Raw genomic sequence first — 20,232 nt, 5'->3', positions numbered from 1 at the left:
ACTGTAAGGAATTTTTAAAATGCTTTAACTCATAAACATGTGAATGAATACTTTAGCACATAAGGTCATAATGAAGAACATTCATTCTGTAATATTATAATTACCATTCCTCTGTACTCTACACATTGACTGTAGAAATAAAGGTTGACCTGCTTACAAATAAACCATTTGGAAAACAAGACCCCTGTCAATTCATTTCTATGCAGTCAGTAGTTAAAACATTTTAGTACATTAAAAAGAACATGTACTAAATGTTAATTTTATTTATATACCGGTATTTAGAGCTATGTGACTACAGTACTCCCAGTTTGAAAGACTGACCATTCATGCATCCATTGTATTATACAACTTTTAATACCACTAAAATACAAATAAAGAACCTCAAAGAGTGGAAACTAGCATTTTATTTTAGATGGTTGCAGAGAGGAAGCAGACAGTTTAATCAGCACTGATAAAGTGCATCAATCCACAATGAGAACAGATTAAACCACATAATTAAAGGATACAGAGTTCATCTGTGCAACTTACACCAACAAAGACATGTACTTGAACAACTGTACGACTGAGATGTCACCAGCAAACTCACAGCTACATAGTCCACACAGCTGGAGGCAGTCTGGCTCTTCCATTTAAATATTTCACCTACTGTAACTCTGAAGAAATCTGTACACATGTGGTGGTCCATGGGTTTCTTTAAAAAAAGATATTTGAAGCATCTCCAAAAGGGGGTGAAAACACTAAGAATGGGCTCAGAGTCAAAATAAGTCCATGGTTTGAGCTCTCAGTCATTCTCAGTAATGCGAAGGTGATGTCCCCTTCAGGTGATCCCAGTTGTTGTAAAGAGCATACAGCCCTGACATGGCTAAACCAACGAGACCTCCTCTGGCAGCTCCTTTGAGTCCACCTGACACAATAAATATATAAATATACAGTGTGTAAATAATTATTACAATATTACGTTCAAAAGATTAAAGGGTTAGTTCACCCAAAAATGAAAATTCTGTCAGTAATTACTCACCCTCATGTTGTTCCAACCCCATAAGACTTTTGTTCATCTTCGGAACACAAATTAAGATATTTTTGATTAAATCTGAGAGCTGTCTCACTTTCTTCATAGGCTGCTAGGTAATTGTATCTGCCGGCCCAGAAAAGTTTTTAAAGACATTTAACATTAAGACACGTTAAAATAGTCCAAGTGACTACAGTGGCTCAACATTAAGTTTATCAAGCGACGAGAATACTTTTTGAGCGCAAACCCCCCCAGAAATAACGACTTTATTCAACCATTCATTTGACGTGAGTTCACGAGAGCGCAACGACGCATGCGTGAGAACTGGGAAGATGACACTCACGATCATTTGATGGGAAAGTGTGAAAGGTAAGCCATTTATTTTGCGGCATTGGTAAGGCACTTTTACGTTTTCTCGTTGGTTTCTCACGATTCGGACATCCAGGAAATGCACACTTTAGAACCATTTTAAACACGAGATCGAGACCCATCTGTGTCATCCTCTAAGTTCTCGCGCATGCGTCGTGGTGCTCTCGTGAACTCAGAGGCCCACACGGAAGAAAATGACTAGTTGAATAAAGTCGTTTTTTACGCACAAAAAGTATTCTCGTTGCTTGATAAACTTCAAGTTGTCACTTGGACTATTTTAATGATGTCTTTAATAACTTTTCTGGGCCGGCCAATTACCTAGCAGCCTATTAAGGAGTGATCCAGCTCTTAGATTTCATAAAAAATATCTTAATTTGTGTTCCGAAGATGAACGAAAGTCTTACGGGGTTGGAACAACATGAGGGTGAGCCATTTTTGGGTGAACTAACCCTTTAAATCTGTGATTGCCACAATATTGAGCACTGAAGTCAATGTGGCTTTTCCTCACCTGTGGATTTAAAAAGCATTCCTGTTAACGTTCCAGCTGTCACTGTGTTGATGTCATCCTCTGCGCCTCTGGCCTTCTCAATGGCCACACCAAACACACTATACAAAAGAGCTGTAGAGAAACAAAACAAAATGCATTTTTTTATATCATATAGCGATCCGTTTTTACTGATTGGATAGCTATGATGGTAAAACTGTTCTATTTACACCTGGCCACATAGATTTCCCTTCGGAAGACGAATATAAAGCCGATCTTCAATTCCCGCACTATATGCAAATTTAATGGAGTTCACATCAACGAAAGCAACAGATCTGATCATATTATTTATCATGAGCTAATTTCAAGATCAAATACCACAATAGGAGAAAGAACACCATCAGCACTGGTAAGGTCATTTAGTCTTTAGGGGTGTAACAATATAGACAGAGACAATATATTGTAAAGTTTTCAGAGTTTTAGTGTCAGTACTACAGTAAACTACTATATAATGTTGAATATAATGTATAATCATGCAATGGGGGAATATTTGTGGGTCCTGATAATGCCAAATGTGCTCAGGCATTTATTTTTTTAACATTTTGTGAGGAGTAAAATTGACATGTGGTTTCAACAACCAGATGAATTTACACTTGTCCAGTTTCATTTGGAATGCCCTCCTGAAGTGGTTTGAATGATCGGATTTAAATACCTCTCGAAAACAGAGTGCATATACACCTGGTCTTTTCCCGATCGGATAACTATCCAATCAGAAAACAAAAACGCATGAAGTGACCAGGTGTAAAAAGGCCCTTTAACTAATGACAAAACAGGTTGTGATATTCTTTTACACAAGCTGTTTGAATTCAATGCATTTCTTACCCACAGATCCTAGTGTGTTGGCCCATGATGCCCCTTGTCGTGTGACCATGTTCAAAATCCTGAAAAAAAAAACATTACAGAGGTCAATATTACAATACAATTATATGGGTAATACACAATGGATAAACAGTTTTAGTGAATGTTGAATAACATTTTTTTTTTCCAGAAACACCAAAACTGAAAATTAAGTTTTTATTGAACCAAAAAAAGTCTTGGTAATTGAACTTTATATGCTGTTCAGGGTGTCATGTTCACAGATGATAAAGAGTCATAGTAAAGTTTTTCATCAATTGTTGCATAACGTGTAAAATAAAAAACAGAGACTGACAGTCAAAACACTAACTAACGAAAAGCACTCGGTCAATGATTTCAGCCCTCCAAAACTATTTTTTTTTTCTTTTTCTGTTTCGGCGTGTACACTGCATTGCATCACATTTGTAAACATTCTATCTTTCATAATTAAGCAGCATCATCATATAGACCATTGCCCACTCTGCTCCGTGGATATTCAAAAAGATCCGAACTGAATTTATGCAGTAACTTAAATAATTTCCAATCAAAGTAATTACAAAAGAACAGACACTTACTGTACGTTTCTGGGTTTGGACCATGGCATGTCTCTAGTTTCCATAAGGCCCATACGAAGACCATTAAGTGTCCCAAAAGCAGCACCTTCAAAGTTATGAGCAAAAGTTAAAAAGAGTGCAGATTAAAGACATGATAAGATTGATCAAAGACTGTGAAGAAACAGGCCTCACCTGTTATACAGCATCCCCCGATGGTGAAGAAGGCCAGCTCAAAGCGGCCACGTGTTTTATTTGCCCCAGTTGGCAAGATGAACTCATCTGTGTCCTAACAGAGCAAGACAAGCACCATAAAAGCATCTTAATTGTAATGTTTTGTGTATTACTATAATTCCAATATCATAAACAAGGGAACACAATACAACCACACCAATATACATTAGGCCATAGGTCAACTAACAAAGGCAGATTTTAATAGAAAGTTAAATCTACATTCTCAGGAAATCACGTCAGGTCTTACAATAATTATATGCAATATATCAATCAACCTCTGTTGGCCAATACAATGTTTTGTATGCTACAATTGTCCATTGCTGTTTAATGAATTGTTTGTTTGTACCATTAAACAACCTACAATGACAAGTTTCCAGTTTGACCCCTTAATTCAGTCCATTAAAACTCTAACATGAGCCAGACTTCGTAAATTCAGAACACACATCATTTCTACCACGCAGACCTTTAAATAGACCTGAAATGTAGCTGTGGTCTCATAGACACTCACCTGTACAAGGTAACGAGGGTCAACATTGAGGTACGGCGAGAGAGGGCTCATACCAGTCACTGAGAATGACAGATAACAAATGCATACATTATCATAAATATATAGATTCTCGTAGCAACTCACTTGACCTTAAAGTGAATCGGACTGTTAAAAAGAGTAAAGCTTAGACACTCATCACGTAACTTACATGGTACTCCTGCGAGCTCAGTATTTGAATACTCAGGGGTTCCTCCACCGAAAAGACTCCCGAGTCCACCTTTAAATCCTCCTGATTCCGGCGTGTTATTATCCATTTCTTTAGAGATGATTCAGAGAAAACCGTCTCGATGATCCTGCTTCTTCCTTACCGACCCGGTAAAACTGATGAACGCTAGGGACACTAAACGATTTTCTTTACCGACAGGGTTGTGTTGTATATCATTTGGTGAAAATACCACATAGATGTCACTGTGCAAAATTGTTGTCAAGTGTTGATGTTGGATAATTAGAGAGTTTTCAGTCTCTGGCCGTGAGAATCTGCATCTCTGACCTCCACATGCTGCCCTGCCGTAAAGTGTAAGGACACTGCTGACGTAACACTGCCGTAAAATTACTCGTGTGATCGCTCCATAGACTGTAATAAAAGCTCGAAGATTTCAACAAAACAGTAATATATGTAGGTATAACATTATAATTAAATAAATATTAGTTTGTATATCGTGTATATCTAAAGTACCGAATGCAATATAAACATGGAAAGTATGCGATATTTGTGTTTAAGAGACTTGAAAAGACCTGTCAGTGAATTTACCAGTTGATTGCACGACATTTTGCGACATTTTGTTTTGTTGCGCAACGGTGATTTTTGTTTTTCATTTCAGAACTAGTAAGATTCTACAATTAAAAACAAACTTAAGTAACATTCATTACAATGACAACAACAATTTTTTTTTTTAAATGTTTAAATAAAAAAAATAGTTAGGGAAGAAAAATTAAAGTAAGACATGTAGCTGTCAGATAGGCCCTATATGTGCTGGGTTGTTTCAATCCATGTTTGGGTCAAATATGGACAAACCCAACCGTTGGATTGAAACATTTAGGCCTTGTTTCACAGACAATGCTTAGATTAAGCCAGTATTATGCCTTAGTTTGATTAGGACATTTAAGTAGTTTTATAAACGTGCCTTAGAAGAAAAAAAAACTTAGGCTAGGCCTACTGTTGCTTTCAGTTAAAACAGCTCAAACATGCATTTTAGTCTGTGACTAGCTTAAGCATTGTCTGTGAAACCGGGGGTCAATTAAAACATTTAAACCAACGGTTGGGTTTTTCCCAGGTTTTTCCATATTTGACCCAAATATGGGTTGAAACAACCATTTTTAGTGTAGTATATTTATTTTTTGCTGTATCAGAGATTAATGTTAAAATGTTTTTTTTATTTTTTTATTATAGGCCTATATATTTTAATCAGCCATGAAAACAACAGAAGAACAACAACTTAAAACTTGAAAGAGTAATGCATTCTGGTTGAGTGCTATCTATGATATCCCCATTATTTACAGCTACTTTTGTATTTGATGTTGATTTTATGGGTAACAGCCAATTGTTTAGATTGATAGTTTATTTTATTTTAAATTATTCATTTAAAAATATTTGACAGACATACATAGACGTTGTGTTTGATACGATTGGTGAAAAATCTCTGAAACCAGTGATGATGCTTTCCCACTAGATGGCAGACGAGGACAAATTTCAAAAGGCGTCTGATGGAGTTACATTAACTTTTCTTTTTTTCTTCAACAGTTGGATAGTTTTCTTCTTCTTCCTTTCAGTTGATTTGTTAGTTTGTGTGGGGGAAAATATCTACCTCACACCGAATCATGTGCCACAATAAAGCATGTCCCGCAATGCATGCTTGAAAGCACAAATGGTTGTTTAGCACCATAAAGGTTGTCTTCTGATCCTCCTAGCCTGATGAGATTTAAGAGGAATTCACCGAGTGGGAGGATGCTGAAGCAGAATTCTATCACCATTGCTAATTTTTTTCCTGTCTCTTTCTTTTCCACCCCTTGAGGTGGAGCAATAACGTTTGCCATTGTTGTCATTCTGTGAGCTCAGACTTCCTGGCATCCACACTAAATTACCCAGGGCTTTCTGTGGGAGCAGAAATGGCTCACTGTTCCCCAACAAAAAGACCATTCACAGTCAGTGGAAGGCCTCCTATAGACAGCCCACAGTGCCGAAGAGAACCAGAGGCAGTCGAATAGAGACAGGCACCCCGAGGAACTGGTCGCACTGGGAAATGACAGTGATGTCATAATGAATGCATCTCACAGATTATCTTTTTATCACGCTTGTGTTTTATCATCACACTTTGTTGTCGGCCTCTTATATTGAGAGTTTTTGTGGCTAAACTCAAACACAACAAATGTTGAGTAGCCTGCACACAAAAAAAACTCCACAAGGACCCCAAAGGGGGTGTGTTTCCATGGAGATATGAAAGCTGCGCAGCAGAGCCTCTGTTCCTTAAACTATAGTTTTGAGGAGATGAGAGGGGAGGATAAGAGGGGGTGGGGGTTCAAAGGGGTCCTCTGAAACCTTTCAGATGAAGACATAAAAGCCATCACACTTTTTTTCTCATAAAGAGTAAACAAGCATGGCACATACTGTTGCTGTCTGAGATTCATACAACAGATTTAGTTAGTTTTGAATTTCCATTAGCCATTACTCCAGTCAGTGTCACATGATCATTCAGAAATCGTTCTAGTATGCTGATTTGCTCAATTATTATTGGTGCTCAATTTTTATTAATGGTTCTTATTATTATCAATGTTGAAAACCGTTTTTGCTTAATATTTTTGTGGAAACCATGATACATTTTTGATTAATAGAAAGTTTAATGAACAACATCCTGTGAAATAAATATTTTGTAACATTATAAATGTAAATGTAATATGTATTTGCTGAATAAAAGTATTCATTTCTTTTTTTTCTTCTTTTTTAAAAGTACTTAACCTAAACTTTTAAATATCACAGTTTCCACAATTAAGCTATTTTAGTTCGATAATATTTTATATTTTGTATTTTTAGGGGATTTTATGGTACTAACTTATATTTATGCAGTAGTTATAATCCATTTATTCACTTTTTGAGCATGGACCTGAAAATGAAATTTCCAACTAAAATGTTCATAAATCTTTAATGCATTGGAGCACAGACTTAAGTTTGGTGTCTTTTTCAAGACAACACTTGGCAGATTATTGCTGAACAAAAGTAAAGAAAATGGAAAAAAAACTTGAAAAAAGTTATTGTAAAAAATGCACAAAAATACCATTAAATTTTATATGAAATATATATAAATATATTTTCCAAAACACGTTTTCCCTTAAAACTGTGAAAAAAAAAAAAATCGAAACAAACTGTGTTCCAAATTTGATGTTGATATCCCAAAAAAATCGCTTTCAGTAAAATTTTGTTTGGCTGCAGTACCAAACGCTTCCACTAAATTTGTCTCCCATTAATTTCCAATGTGGTCATTTTGACCGTGAACAATACAAGTGTGATTATTTTTTCAGGACTATTTAACCTTTCGAATCATGTCCATGACATTTTTGTGTGTTCACATAGTGAACAAAGTGCCAAAACCTTTACCAAGTAAAAAATTCCAAAAAAGTTTTTTACGGTATTTTTGATCCAATACCTGCAGAGACTTCTTACAAAAACATATAATTATTTCAAACTTCATATGTAAACATATTAAGTATAATGTGTTATGTTATATATACTGTATACGGGGTGGGGTTCGGAACGAACAACCCAAGAGTTAAACAGAATCACCTGTTTTAAAGTCTCTGGAAACTTGGAATCCACCCAAACTCATCAGTTCCCCCTTAATGTGGATTTGTTTCGTTAAAGCCCAGCTGACGCTCGCAATAGATTTACATCAGCCGTATAATATCCCAGATACAAATTAAAATCCAAGAGCCATAGTTGTCCCTTGGCATAGCTCTTGTCATTTCAAGCTCCCTGTTATTCTCTGGCAGTGCTTTAGGACTTTGGCTTGGCTGCGAATGTTCTCCACTGTGGCCTGCCAAGTTCTGCTGTCCTCTCCCACCAGTCTGGACAACGTCCAGCCTTGTGGAGCCAGTGTGGGGGGCCAGGACTGAGCCAGACCCCAAGCCCCATCCCATGAGAGCAGACAGGAAGGGTGGGGGGACCCCACAGAACGAGAGGAAGAGGAACTGGGACACCAATAGAAGATAGAGAAGCAACCTACAAGTTCAAACACACCATGTGTGTGTCTAAAGTACAAGTAAACTCAGTTCCTGTACATCTTTTCTTGGAAAACCCACTGGATGGAAGCGAAGTGTAGCTGCGCCCTACTGTGCGACTTCGCTGTGGCGTAACATCTGTTGTGTCATCCTGTTTAATTTGCTGCGTCCTTTATATGCACCCCGCCATCACCACCTCTGATATTTCTCAGATCTTTAGCTATGAATAGAAACAATTACACAAGCTAGGTAAACAGCGATGACTTCCTCTCTTACATAAACACTGATGGAAGTGTCTGTGGAAACTGATCTTTAATAGAGCAGAAGGAAGTGTTCCTTGAGATTTGTTCTGGCTGAGCCCGTTGGGAGGACATTCCCCACCCTCTCCATATCCTCATGCTGGACATGTCTTTGTGGTCGTCATTGATTAAGATCAAGTGCGGTTTGTTTCCTAGAAGACCCTCACATATGCTGACACCCCCCTTGGTTCAACAAAACTGAGGGAAGCTGATGAAATCCTGATTCTTCAAGCGATGCAAGACATCATTCAAAGCTAAATGGGAGGGGTGTGAGTCGAAAGCTGATAAACAATGACAACATTAATAATAATAAAAAGAACATGATATTTATGAAACATTATTTAGAAGTTAATTTTTGAGTTGTGTGAGACTAAATTAATCTGTCCAATACAACATTCAAAGGTCAACTAATGATTAAATCTATTACAACTAAACTATTAAAACTGAGTGTCAATGAGTACATGCATTAATTGTGAATGCAGAGATTTTAAGAACTTTTTCAATAAAAAACAATATTTGTTACATATTGACTGTTTTTTTTTTTTTTTTTGCATTTTAATTAATTTTATTCTGCAGCCCCCTTGGAAGTTTGCTGAGAACCACTGGTCTACAGATGTTTGAAAGGTATACACCACATCAATCAGTTGTATTGTCAAACAGCATTAAACAGCATAAAATATTTTAATATTTAATGTTACACTTCTTTATATACCTGCAGTTTTAAGGGTGACAATGCCCCCTGTTGCCTTTTGTTTCAATAACATTAAAATCGCTAATAAAACTAATAAAATGTTCAATCATGCAGCTTCTTTAGCGGAAATCAGGCTAAAAACTGCATTAATAATCTTAGTCTAATGTGAAACTGCGGTAAGAATTATATATTTTTTTAAACAACCAATAAAACATAGTCCAGTATCTGACAGATATTACTAGGAAGGAGAGTGGACGTGTTAGGGAGGGTGTGTTGAAGCTAGCAAAATGGAAATCACACAACCTTCTACTGAAAGCCTTTCTTTACAGCCGCCATATTGATTCGCATTGCAACATCCCTATTCGTTTTATCTACAAGGAATCTGTCGCCTCTTCCTTAAACTGACTGTGGGTTTGGCCTGCCATCGGCATCCAATAAGATCGGTAGATTGACAAGGAAGGAAGGAGGGAAGGAAGGAAGTAAAGGGTTCTATTTTCGTTTGGTAAGTTGGGACAGAGAGTTCTGAGTTTGTTTTTTGGGCATAAAGGTTGTAAAGGTCATCACAGCCTCTGAGGGGGAAGTCAGAGTGCGAGTCAAGAGGATACTGTGTCTCTCATACAGGGACTTACCCAGTTCATCTTTCCTCTTTGGCCCTCAGCAAAATTGTTATTCACACTCATCTGCTGCATTACACTCCATTACTTTAGGTATAGGCTATGTGTTTTGATAAGGTAAGCAGCGCTGTAAAGTTAAGGAGGTAGGAGGGGGCATCAGACAATGATCAAGACAAGAAATTGAAGTTTTAATTGCAGGTTAGAGATGGAGCGAGGATGAGAGGAAAAAAAGGAAAGAGGGAATGATTACCTAACATAGCAGCTAGTAATTTAAGAAAGGCAGGAACCATTTAACACAAAACGTGTGGTGTTTAATGAACAGTTTGCCTTCTGTGGGAGCGAATTAATCGCACTCTCTCCTTTTCCATCCATTTCATTTTCTCCCTCTCAGTGCACGTCCATTTTTTGTGCTATAAAAGGAACAGTGTAGAACTAAAATGAAAATCCTTTCATTAGGGCAGGCTTATTTACTCACCTTCATGCGTCATCCCAAATATATGCTCCTTTTAACAAGCAAAAACCTTTTCATACAACATCTCATTGACCACAATTTTAAGCCCCCAAAACACTTAAAAGGGTAGTGTGGCGTCAGTGGCGAGCAGAACGAGGCCGAGGGCCGTTAGAGAGCAGCACGAGGCCGGTGGCGTGATTTCTGATGATGAGCGACACATGCGTGACGCACCGGTCTCGAATCTCTCACGGAGGAGCGGAAGCATAAAAGGAGGAGCGACGACAGTGTTTACTGTAACCGCGTTACAGGTAGGGTGGTGAATAGACCAATATTGAACTTTTGCTCTTGTTCTCCTGGCTTCTAAAAAATGTTCGCAGGCGAAATCTAGTAATTTCACATCCACGCGATCAGGAATTTCGCGCCCAAGAGTTCCTCTCTCCGATTTCGCAATGTGTTTTGGTAACCCCAAATCTCCGATTTGAACAACTCAAAGCTTTGTCTTTTGGTCAGTTTCTCTCAAAAAAAGCTTTAGAAAACATTTAATAGCCTACAGTCCTCAAGTTGTGAAGCTTTATGAGTGTTGTTTTTGGCCAGATGCTAATAGCTCGATATGAACTGTGGTCGTTAGAAAATAGCAGATTTAGGATTTTTTAAAATTATTTTCCAAGGAAAAATAAGGCCATTTGAGTTCAGAATAAAATGAGGACAAATAAATATTACATTGTTCCTTTTTCAGTAGCCCACACTATTCTTTTAAAACAATCTTTGTTGTCACAGACCGTGACAGTCACAGATTAAGCTCTGTTGCTGTTCTTTTGGATATGACCAGATTTGTTTAATGGTTGGCGACTTTTCTATAAACTGAAAAGGGAACAAAAGCTAGTAACTACTCTTGGGTGCAGTGATGAGGTCTTGTGGGAACTAAAAATGTCTGATTAGCTTTATCAGCTAAACACAGACCATTACACACAACAGCAGCTCATTAAAACAATGTGTGAAGATTTAGAAAATTGAAAAACAGTTTTTAGAAGGTTATTCAGATTTCCTTCGCGACTCCAATTCCTCTCAACACTGAACCAATGATGTATAGAAAGTGTTATGACCTCTGTGATTTCTCTGAGGATATTCACTTTTCAAATGAGGAAGTGATTTAAAACTTACATTTTATAAGCCTGATGTTTGTTACTAGGCCTATAGTTAGACAGTGCTGCTGATGAGCTGAAAAATATTCCAGTTAGTGGGTGTTATTGGACTATTTGTTATTTTACAAAAGATGATGTTAGCTTCTTTTGTTTTCTTACACATTTCAGAGAATCTGGAAAGTTTTACTTGCATTATGGTTTCAATGGACTCCTTTGAAAGACAATTACCGGTGTAATCTATCTGTGGATACTCTTTTCTTGGTGACTTATGACTTTCCAAAACAGCTCAACAGATGGCTACAATACAAAAACAAGCACACATAATGGAGTGTTGAGAAAGAGAGAATAATAAAACTGTGTGAAAAAGAGGTGGGTGTTCTTCCAACTCAAGCAACCGTACCATTTATATAGATTTGACTTCTTCCTTTTTTTTCTGCCCCATAATCATCCTGTCACTTTCCTGTTAAATGCAGCTTTGTTCAGGATGATCAATTAAACAGTACAGAGAAGTTTGGACCCAGATCTTCTCCATTATCTACAGCAGACCTGAATCAGATTAGTAGGCAAAGTGTTCTGGCACATGTAAAAAAGCACAAGAGAAAGAGCGACCAAGTTAGTTTCTTTTTTTTAAAACTATGATTTTAATATTCCGCTATTGCTTCTCATTACAGAGTTTAGTCCAGCATATTTCAGTCAGTAACACACTCTTTTGCTTAATTTCACACAAATCCTCTTCTAAAGATTCAAAGCAGACAAAAGAAATTATTGACAAGGTTAATGTAAAGAAATCATCAAATGTTAGTACAATCGGCAAGAAAAGATTAATCAAATTATATAACTAGAGATAGTTAATAGCTTACAATTTACATGAGAAGGCACAGAGGCAAAGCAACAATGACAAACCAAACACCCCAGCAAATAGCTGGAACCAAATAATATTGTTCATCGAATGGGGTTTTCCATTTTCCACCACCTATGGAATTATATCATCATGGTAAAAATATGTCTCTCATATCAATTTTTGTAATAAGGCATACTGTTCATATCTGGAAATGTGATTTAATGTTATTTCTCACATACAAAATATGATAGAAAAATACATTATAAAATGTTACAATAGTTATAAATTGGACTGTATATTTTCCAATGCAGGGAGCTGCTTGGGTTTGCAACCAAAAAAAAAGACAATAATAAGCTTGAATGGCGAGTTGCAGTTCATTGGCATATACAATACACAAACACTCACTCACACAATCATCAGTAAACATGCTTACACATGTCGACATGGTCTATAGTAATACTGCATGGAAGGCAAACACTAAACCAAAAAACCCACATTAACAAACTCCAGTTCCTGGCCGTAAAAACAAATTCCATCTGTTAAATATATTTGCAGGATTTTTCCTTTAGCAATATCCAGATTAATAGTAATAAAAAAAATGACATGCAACTTGATTACAAACGCAAACGTCTAAAAAGTATTGCATTTGCTCTGCATAAATACAACCAATATTATTATTTTTTAAAAGGAGATGAGATCTTCTTAAAATCCAGTTATGATAACCAAATAACAACATGTAATCATAATTTGTTAATAGGCTTTTAGTTTCTGAAATGATACTGGAAGACCAACTGAAGGACATTTATTCGGTCATTTTAATAAAACTGAAAATCATTTGCATAGGAAGGAAATGTGACATGTCTGCACACAACTTCTAGAACACTTAAATTCTTCAAAAGGAATAAAATGACTAATTAACCCCAAACCTTTATCAATTTCAACCTGCTGAATTGAAAAAATGCTCCTTGAGATATAAGCTGAGTGAAAAATACGGAATCGAAGTAATAGTTTAGAAGTTTCATATTGATGTGCTTCATTGCTGTATAACAGATGTAGTGATGCTCTATAAACATACACATATTTTCACAAACAATCAGATTGCAAGCGTAAAGAGCTCAAGAAGTACCTAATGTAGTGTGACAGGGTAAAACTCTATTAATCATTATTCGTAAAGAAAGATATTAAACGCACATAAAAACACTAGTTTTTGAGTGTAACGCCTGCAACATTGTTCTGTACACCTCGTTTTCATGATCACCGATAAAGAGGAATTGAACAGAAATACCTGATATGTTGGCATATAACACATTGATGGACATTCATACTTGTTCATAATTGATGATAGTGTAAAATAAGGCACTTGTTTGTTTGTTTTTATTTTAAAAAAGACACCGTTTTGGTCTCTAAATATTTGTCATAAGGAAATACGCATTGTTTGTTCATCACATTTTGACAATACTGTTTTTTTTAATACAAAAAAGGATCACCTGTGAAAAATATATAATCATTTCCTGTGCAGCACCCTCGTATCAAAAAGATATTAATTGATGTTGTGTTTGTACACTTCCTCGTGTGACTGAATGCTTTTTCGACAGCTCTCTGAAGAAAACGCTGGTAGGCAAGCATGGTTTTTACATCCCTTACGGACATTTGGACCTCTAAGTCAGTTTTAAAGTAAACTGCAGGGTTTTTCTTTTAACTCTTCAGGATGGTATGAGAACTGCAGTGCACAAACTTAGAGTGTTAAACATTATGCTCAATTATTCATTTTTAGAAACAAATAAAGATGTGTGTTTATTTAGTGTGTGCATGTGAAAGGCTAACATTAGGATTTTAGGTGTCGCCCAGACAGTGTTATTGCTTTATTATGACACTTCAGTGCAGGCTGGGAAGCCCAGGTCACCTGACCAAGGAGGTCCTCAGTTTGAGAAGGGGAGTGATTCGGTTCTGCGGGTGGTGGCGTGGGGCCATCACGGCTTCTCGGCTGTGTTAAGCGAATTAAAGCTGCTTCTGGGCTCACCAGCAGGCTGCCAAAACATAGAAGCGAAGGACGAGAGCCAGAGAACTGGTCAGCAGGCAGGCAATGGTCAGGTCATCATTGGGTGAAGAGTTCAGAGGGTCATTGGTTAGTTGCCGGTGGCGGCTGGGTTGTTAGAGAAAAAAAAAAATGGACAGACAGAGGGGAAACGAAAAAAAAAAAAAAGGACATAAAAAGGACACAAAAGAAAAAAGATAGAGAAGGAGATTAGTTTCAGCTAGTGACGGTTGGATGACAATATGACATTACTAATTACAGCTACTGTAAGAGAAAACTGCTCAAAGTCTACATTAACACGGCAAAATCATGAAAGCCTCATGATTTAACTCCAGAACCCATCCCTCAGGTGAAAATGGTTAAAGAAGCAAAAAGGCAAATCAATTACAGAGTCATTAAACTAACAGCACTTAATAGTTAGTAGCAGTCAACAGAGTTTGGGTGTTTGGAAAAACCGATATCAATCCTGGATTAAGAGATGCAAGGATCCTCTGACTGCTATTAAGCATTAGAGTGCTGCTTCAATACAAAAGCCACAAAGCTGCTAGTGATAATGATATGGATTCATGAGTAGTTACAGAGATGTGACGAGAGAGGTAAAATCAGAGAGTGACAGGCTAATCAAAAGATTTCTAGACAGCACAAAAAGTTTGGTGTTTTTTTTAACTCAAATTTTATTGCCTTTAAAATTGGACTATTTACAAAAAAAAAAAAAATACAGAATGATACTAAAGCACATTGGCTGAAATTTAGGGCTAAAACAACACTACAAACACAATGAACACAGTCTACTTGTTTCGCAAGCTGATCAACTCTTAGCCTAAAACCTTATAAGACAGTGTATCAAGACTGTCACAGGTACGACATCCTAAAAACAAAATGTACCCCATATGGAAAAATAACATGGCATTGTTCTCTAAGCTTACATGTTTATAAATTCCCTATTCATTTACAAATACAATAGAATTTCATAAATGTTCTTGCTTTAAAGTTAAACATATTGCTTTCATAAACTCATCTTTAAAAGATCACACACGATAACTGGTTTTCCATACATTTGACAAAATTCAAAAAGAAGCTTACTGCAAAACAACAAAGAAACAAACAAACCAAAAATGGAATATTTCATCAGTTCATCTGTTGTTCTTGTGCTAAGAGACAGGCACAGTGTGAAACCGTCCTGCTTTGATAAACAACCTAACATCTCATGAGGTTTTTTGCGTTTCGTTTTTTTTTTTCTTTTCTTGTTTCACTTTGCTCTGTCTGAGTAGTGCAGACTAGGAGCTGGTGATTTAAAATCTTCAGTGCAAAATACTTGTGCCATATTTTTTATGATGAGGAATTTCTTGAATGGAGAGTTTAAGGGATCATAAGCACCTTAATAATGCACAGAGCAACTATTTTAAAAACGAGTAGTGCATATGATGACTTACACTCTCAAACAAGTCCTAACCTTCATAACCGTCTAGTCTATCTCATGTGGCACTGTCCAAGCCAGGTGCTAGGAATATTTCATCCAAGGGCATTTTCCCTGCACAGAAATCTTTTACAAATGATCATAGATCTTTCTGTGGCTGTGGGCAGTAAGCCAGACAAGGTAGATTTGACTTTTTGTGCAATTTCACAATTGTTATGCATTAAACTGGTCAGTTGTATTGGTCTATTAAATTATGACATGTTAAAGTCTTATGGGAGTGAAATTCACTTGATCAGTAGATTCTCACATTTAAAGTTTTTTTCAGGAGTCATAGTTATTATATGTACAGTTTTGGCACATCCACATGTTTGCAATATGAGTTGTTTAATTCAGTTTCATTACAGCAATCTTTAAAAGCTGGTGCTGTAATTCCCTTAGATCCAGTTTATTCCATTTAAGGCATTTGAAAGATTTTTTTATCATGAATATGCTCAGTGACCCGGGCCAGAAATTATTACTTTTAACTTAAAATACAATTATCAACTGATCTATACATAAAAACTGCAGTAAAAGGTATAAATAAAATATGTAAGTTGAGGAAAGATTCTCAAGAATGCATTAGAAAATTGTAACATGAGGGAAAAAAACTGATTTAGCAGAAATCAAAGTATCTTTACAGAAGAAATACTGTAATGAGATACAGCTTATAACAAGCCTGAAATAATATTCAGTAGTTTGAAGTTTCTCAATTAATATGATTAAGTATACATCTGTATCATAAATTGGGGAAAATTCTAATTGCACCTATCTTCTAAACAATATATAATGCTTGCCTGGCCAGGTTGAAATATGATAAATAAGATTATGTTTCATTATGTGAGACTTTAAAAAAAAATCTTAGATCTTCCTCCAAAACCTAAATCTTGTCAAGTTGTTCCATTATTCAGAAAAACTCTTTGTAAGCTGCCAAAAACTGTTTCAAAGGATCAGGATTGGAAAGTAGATTTAAACGGGACACTGTATTCAAGCGGCATAAAATTATCTTCAAATACACTAAAACTATGAAAGAATATTAAAGGAATGACAAATGAAGAATAAACCGAAGCAAACAAACAGGTGAGCTCCATTACCCTTCATTGACTATGAGCCTGAAGGCCATCACAACGTCATCAGTGTAAGGAGTGCAGTGGACAGTCAGTTTTGCTCCATGTAGGTTCTGTGAACCCAAAGTGGTTCTAACACTATCACACTAGTTTTTCATCTACATACGTCCACAACTAAACTTCAGGTCATGTTTGTCTCAATATACAATGCATGTAAGTGCTGAAGTTATCAGATCATACCAATAGTCTGTTCCAAAACCTGGTGAGCTGTGCCTACAGAGGCAGTTGTTATGAGCTAAGTAATATGCTCATTGATTCCATTCTGACTTTAAGGCCATTCACAATGTGAGGACTAAAGATAGCCTCGTTTTACCTCATTTTAGCATAAGGCGGAATGGTATGTATCCTTCACGGAAAAGGCAATCCCAGAATGCATTGTGTCGTTGCAGTAAATCAACTAATACTGTGTTTGGCGAGCTGTTCCTATCGCGATGCCGATGATAAAATGTGCGATCCATTTGTATTCTTTTGAGAATTAACAACTTTAAAACGCTATGGAGAAAGTCAAACATGATCTAAAACTGCTACATAAACTAAAAAGACTGATGAAAACAGGAGAAAACATAATCAAGTTGGATAAATTATAAAGATTTTTAAACTACTCATGACCACCCATACTAGAATTTATCACTTTTTTTTTTTTTTTTTTTTTTGGAGTTGCTATTTGTAGATTAATAAAAAAAGAAAAAAAGTCAACATTTAGGAGCCATCAATGGTCTTACATGTAATTCTAGCCTTATTGTAACAAATGCTATAGTTAAACAATTACAAAAACTATATGATACATTTTCATTAGGGCAAGTACAAGTTTAAAGTATGGACGTTCTTGAATTACTGACCAAACAAGCAGTTTTCCCCATGTGTAAAATGTGTTCTGTTCTAATGACGACGGACAGGAAAAACCTGGCCTTCAGATATCCCAAGAGATGACATAGCTGTAATCATTATGAGCCTGATGAACTGTTAAGGAATAGGAAATAAATCATTTCAATATAAGAAAATGTAAAGTTAGTTTGACTTCCCATGGCATTTTGAAGTAGAAAATTCTGTCAAACTGATAAGGTTCCAGATGCTTAAATAATATAAAAACATCATATATCCTATGTAAACAAGTAATTGTTAACTATAGGCTATTTCTTTATTGCAGTTTTGTTATCAACCAACTTTGCATGTGTGGATTATAGGTAAGATACCACAAAAGACCATTTTGCTAAATTAAATAAATAAACAAACAAATAAATGTCATAAGGGAGCATTCTTTGAGACCCCGCTAAAACGGTTCACACATCAACCCCCCCCCCCCCCCCCCCACCCCCACCCCCACCCCCACCCAATGTTCAAACCAAAACTACGCCCTTGGTTCTTTGTATCTATATACCCTTAAAGTATCACACTGTTAGCTTAGCAACATGCTAACTGAAATCAATTGCAAGTCGAGTCTCTTGTGTGGAATGCAATTTATGTTACGTGTTGCTTAAGCAGAGTGTTCCAAATTGTACATGAACAGTGTTCCATGGTGGTTACGATGCTCTTTTTGAAGGTAGCTCACTAGATTTTGGAACAGAGCTGAAATCTCTGAGTTTGGAATGTTTTGACCTATTGTAAATCAGTTATAATTTTTTTTTTTTTTTCCAGTATTCTATTTTTTAACCTTTGCTTCAGTGACCCCAAGAACATGCTCAACATATAATACAAGTAAGATGATAACACCTTCAGTTTCAATGCATTTCTAGTCTGGCAGGTTTAGTGAGTAAACAAACCCTGCACAGTATGACTGGCATGTACTATACCCGATAACAGCAACACTGAAATCTCAAATGATGCTTTTGTTTGGCAGGTTAGAAGTTGCTAAAAACAGTTCATCTCTTTGTATTGAGTGAGATGCAATGAAAAAGACAGTGTAATCAGCATACTAAAGAAGACAAAGTACACACACACACACACAGAGCACAGTTTGAACACTGGAGCTAAACTAACCTCGTTCTGCGGTCACTACCCTTTGGTAAGGATGGACGCGCATATCCTGCCTTCGTACTTTAGTAGTCACTGCACCTGCTCAGAGCGCAACATTGCCAACAAAACAAGAATTAACAGATTATTAATCAAAATACATTAACACGACATTTCACACAAAATTGTTTCACAAACAAGGCTTGTGAGTCCAAATTACAAGGCACAAGTGACCTTTTCTCCATTGTGAAATGAAATCACATCATATGTTGTTCCCCTTCTCAATTTCCCAGTAAATCTGAAGTATTTCCATAAAAACACAAATGATGCGTAATGCTCTGACTAATTTAAACTATAGAGCCCTTGTATTCCTCTCAATACACAAGACGCTTCAGATAAAATGAATTCACTGCAGGCTTTCATGGAGAATGTTTTACACAAGTACGTTATATTAGCGATAATACTGATCACTCTCTAAATATCTAAGATACAGTTGCAGGAGAAATTAAGTGATACAAATATTACAAGCTAAACAAATATAGATTACTTTCAAACAGAGGAATGTAAAAAGGCTTAATTATCTGTATTTATCTGAAAATATCCATTTTTTAATCTATGAATAAGTCAACAAAACAGTTATGACCAGTGTAAACATGAGTAGTAATGATCTTTAGTCTTTTGTTTCTTATAAAAATCAGTTTCTTCGTTTGCTCTTTTGTTCCAAGGCAGCTGTAAAGCAAAGCATTTTTAACACTCGTATGGGCTGAAGACTGTGTAAAACCCCTGAGCATTACTAGCCTTTTGTCGGGAAAGCCATACCTACAAGGACAAGACAGAACGCTGGAGTTAGTCTACTGGATCTCTGAGCAAATGAGGACAAACTGTGTACTCCAAACAGGGTTGGACATACAGAATATAATATGAAATAAAATAAAATATATATTTTTAATATATATATAAAAATACTTAAATATAAAAAATAATTTAATAAAATAAAACAATATATTAACATAAAATGTATTATTATTATTATTGGTAACTCTTTATAATAAGTATAGAGTAACACAGCAATAATATAATTAGCAAACTACTAGTTTATAGTTTATTTACTGCAGTTAATACATTAATAGACTATATACAAATAGTGAGTTCTTCATTCATTGTCACTATAATTAAAAAAAGTGTTATTGTTTAATTAGCTCATATGTAAAGAGTTAGATAATGCTTTGTTAACAACTTATAAACCATGAATATTTCACACTTTAGATTACATCATGGAAAATCGTAAAATGTCATTAAGTGCTTTAATCCAGCCATTATTGGACAGTAATT

At 36.1% G+C, this 20,232-nt stretch overlaps 2 protein-coding genes across 6 annotated transcripts in view; both read right to left on the bottom strand.

Annotated features, from left to right (window-relative positions):
- Positions 1 to 386: 386 nt before the first annotated feature.
- On the bottom strand, positions 387 to 4,619 carry timm23a (translocase of inner mitochondrial membrane 23 homolog a (yeast)). Its single transcript, XM_056233750.1, has 7 exons — positions 4,237 to 4,619; positions 4,050 to 4,108; positions 3,503 to 3,596; positions 3,332 to 3,416; positions 2,745 to 2,803; positions 1,887 to 1,997; positions 387 to 904 (listed from the first exon to the last, which is right to left on the bottom strand). The coding sequence occupies exons 1-7, from the start codon at positions 4,340 to 4,342 to the stop codon at positions 792 to 794; spliced, it is 627 nt and encodes a 208-aa protein (XP_056089725.1). The 5' UTR covers positions 4,343 to 4,619; the 3' UTR covers positions 387 to 791.
- Positions 4,620 to 12,533: 7,914 nt separating this feature from the next.
- qki2 (QKI, KH domain containing, RNA binding 2) overlaps positions 12,534 to 20,232 on the bottom strand; it is a 41,255-nt gene continuing 33,556 nt past the window's right edge. For 2 of the 5 annotated variants that reach the window (XM_056233759.1, XM_056233760.1), the window contains exons 7-8: positions 18,928 to 19,002; positions 12,534 to 14,478 (exon numbers count right to left, since the gene is read on the bottom strand). In XM_056233759.1, the coding sequence (XP_056089734.1) occupies positions 14,462 to 14,478; positions 18,928 to 19,002 (92 nt within the window). In that variant the 3' untranslated portion in view covers positions 12,534 to 14,461. Of the gene's footprint in view, positions 14,479 to 18,672; positions 19,720 to 20,232 lie in introns of those variants that run through there. The other 3 variants (XM_056233761.1, XM_056233762.1, XR_008803794.1) reach the window with 2 other exon arrangements.

Source organism: Rhinichthys klamathensis, unplaced genomic scaffold, assembly GCF_029890125.1.
Source record: "Rhinichthys klamathensis goyatoka isolate OS25496 unplaced genomic scaffold, OSU_Roscu_1.1 h1tg000376l_1, whole genome shotgun sequence".
Classification (NCBI taxonomy): Eukaryota; Metazoa; Chordata; class Actinopteri; order Cypriniformes; family Leuciscidae; genus Rhinichthys; species Rhinichthys klamathensis.
This window is presented reverse-complemented; position numbering and strand designations above follow the sequence as displayed.

Coding starts and splice junctions, on each gene's coding strand:
- timm23a (XM_056233750.1), bottom strand. CDS start 4,342: ATGGATAATAACACGCCGGAATCAGGAGGATTTAAAGGTGGACTCGGG. Junction 4,109..4,236: donor TGAGCTCGCAGGAGTACCAT/GTAAGTTACGTG, acceptor TGTCATTCTCAG/TGACTGGTATGAGCCCTCTC. Junction 1,998..2,744: donor CAACACACTAGGATCTGTGG/GTAAGAAATGCA, acceptor GTTTCTCTACAG/CTCTTTTGTATAGTGTGTTT.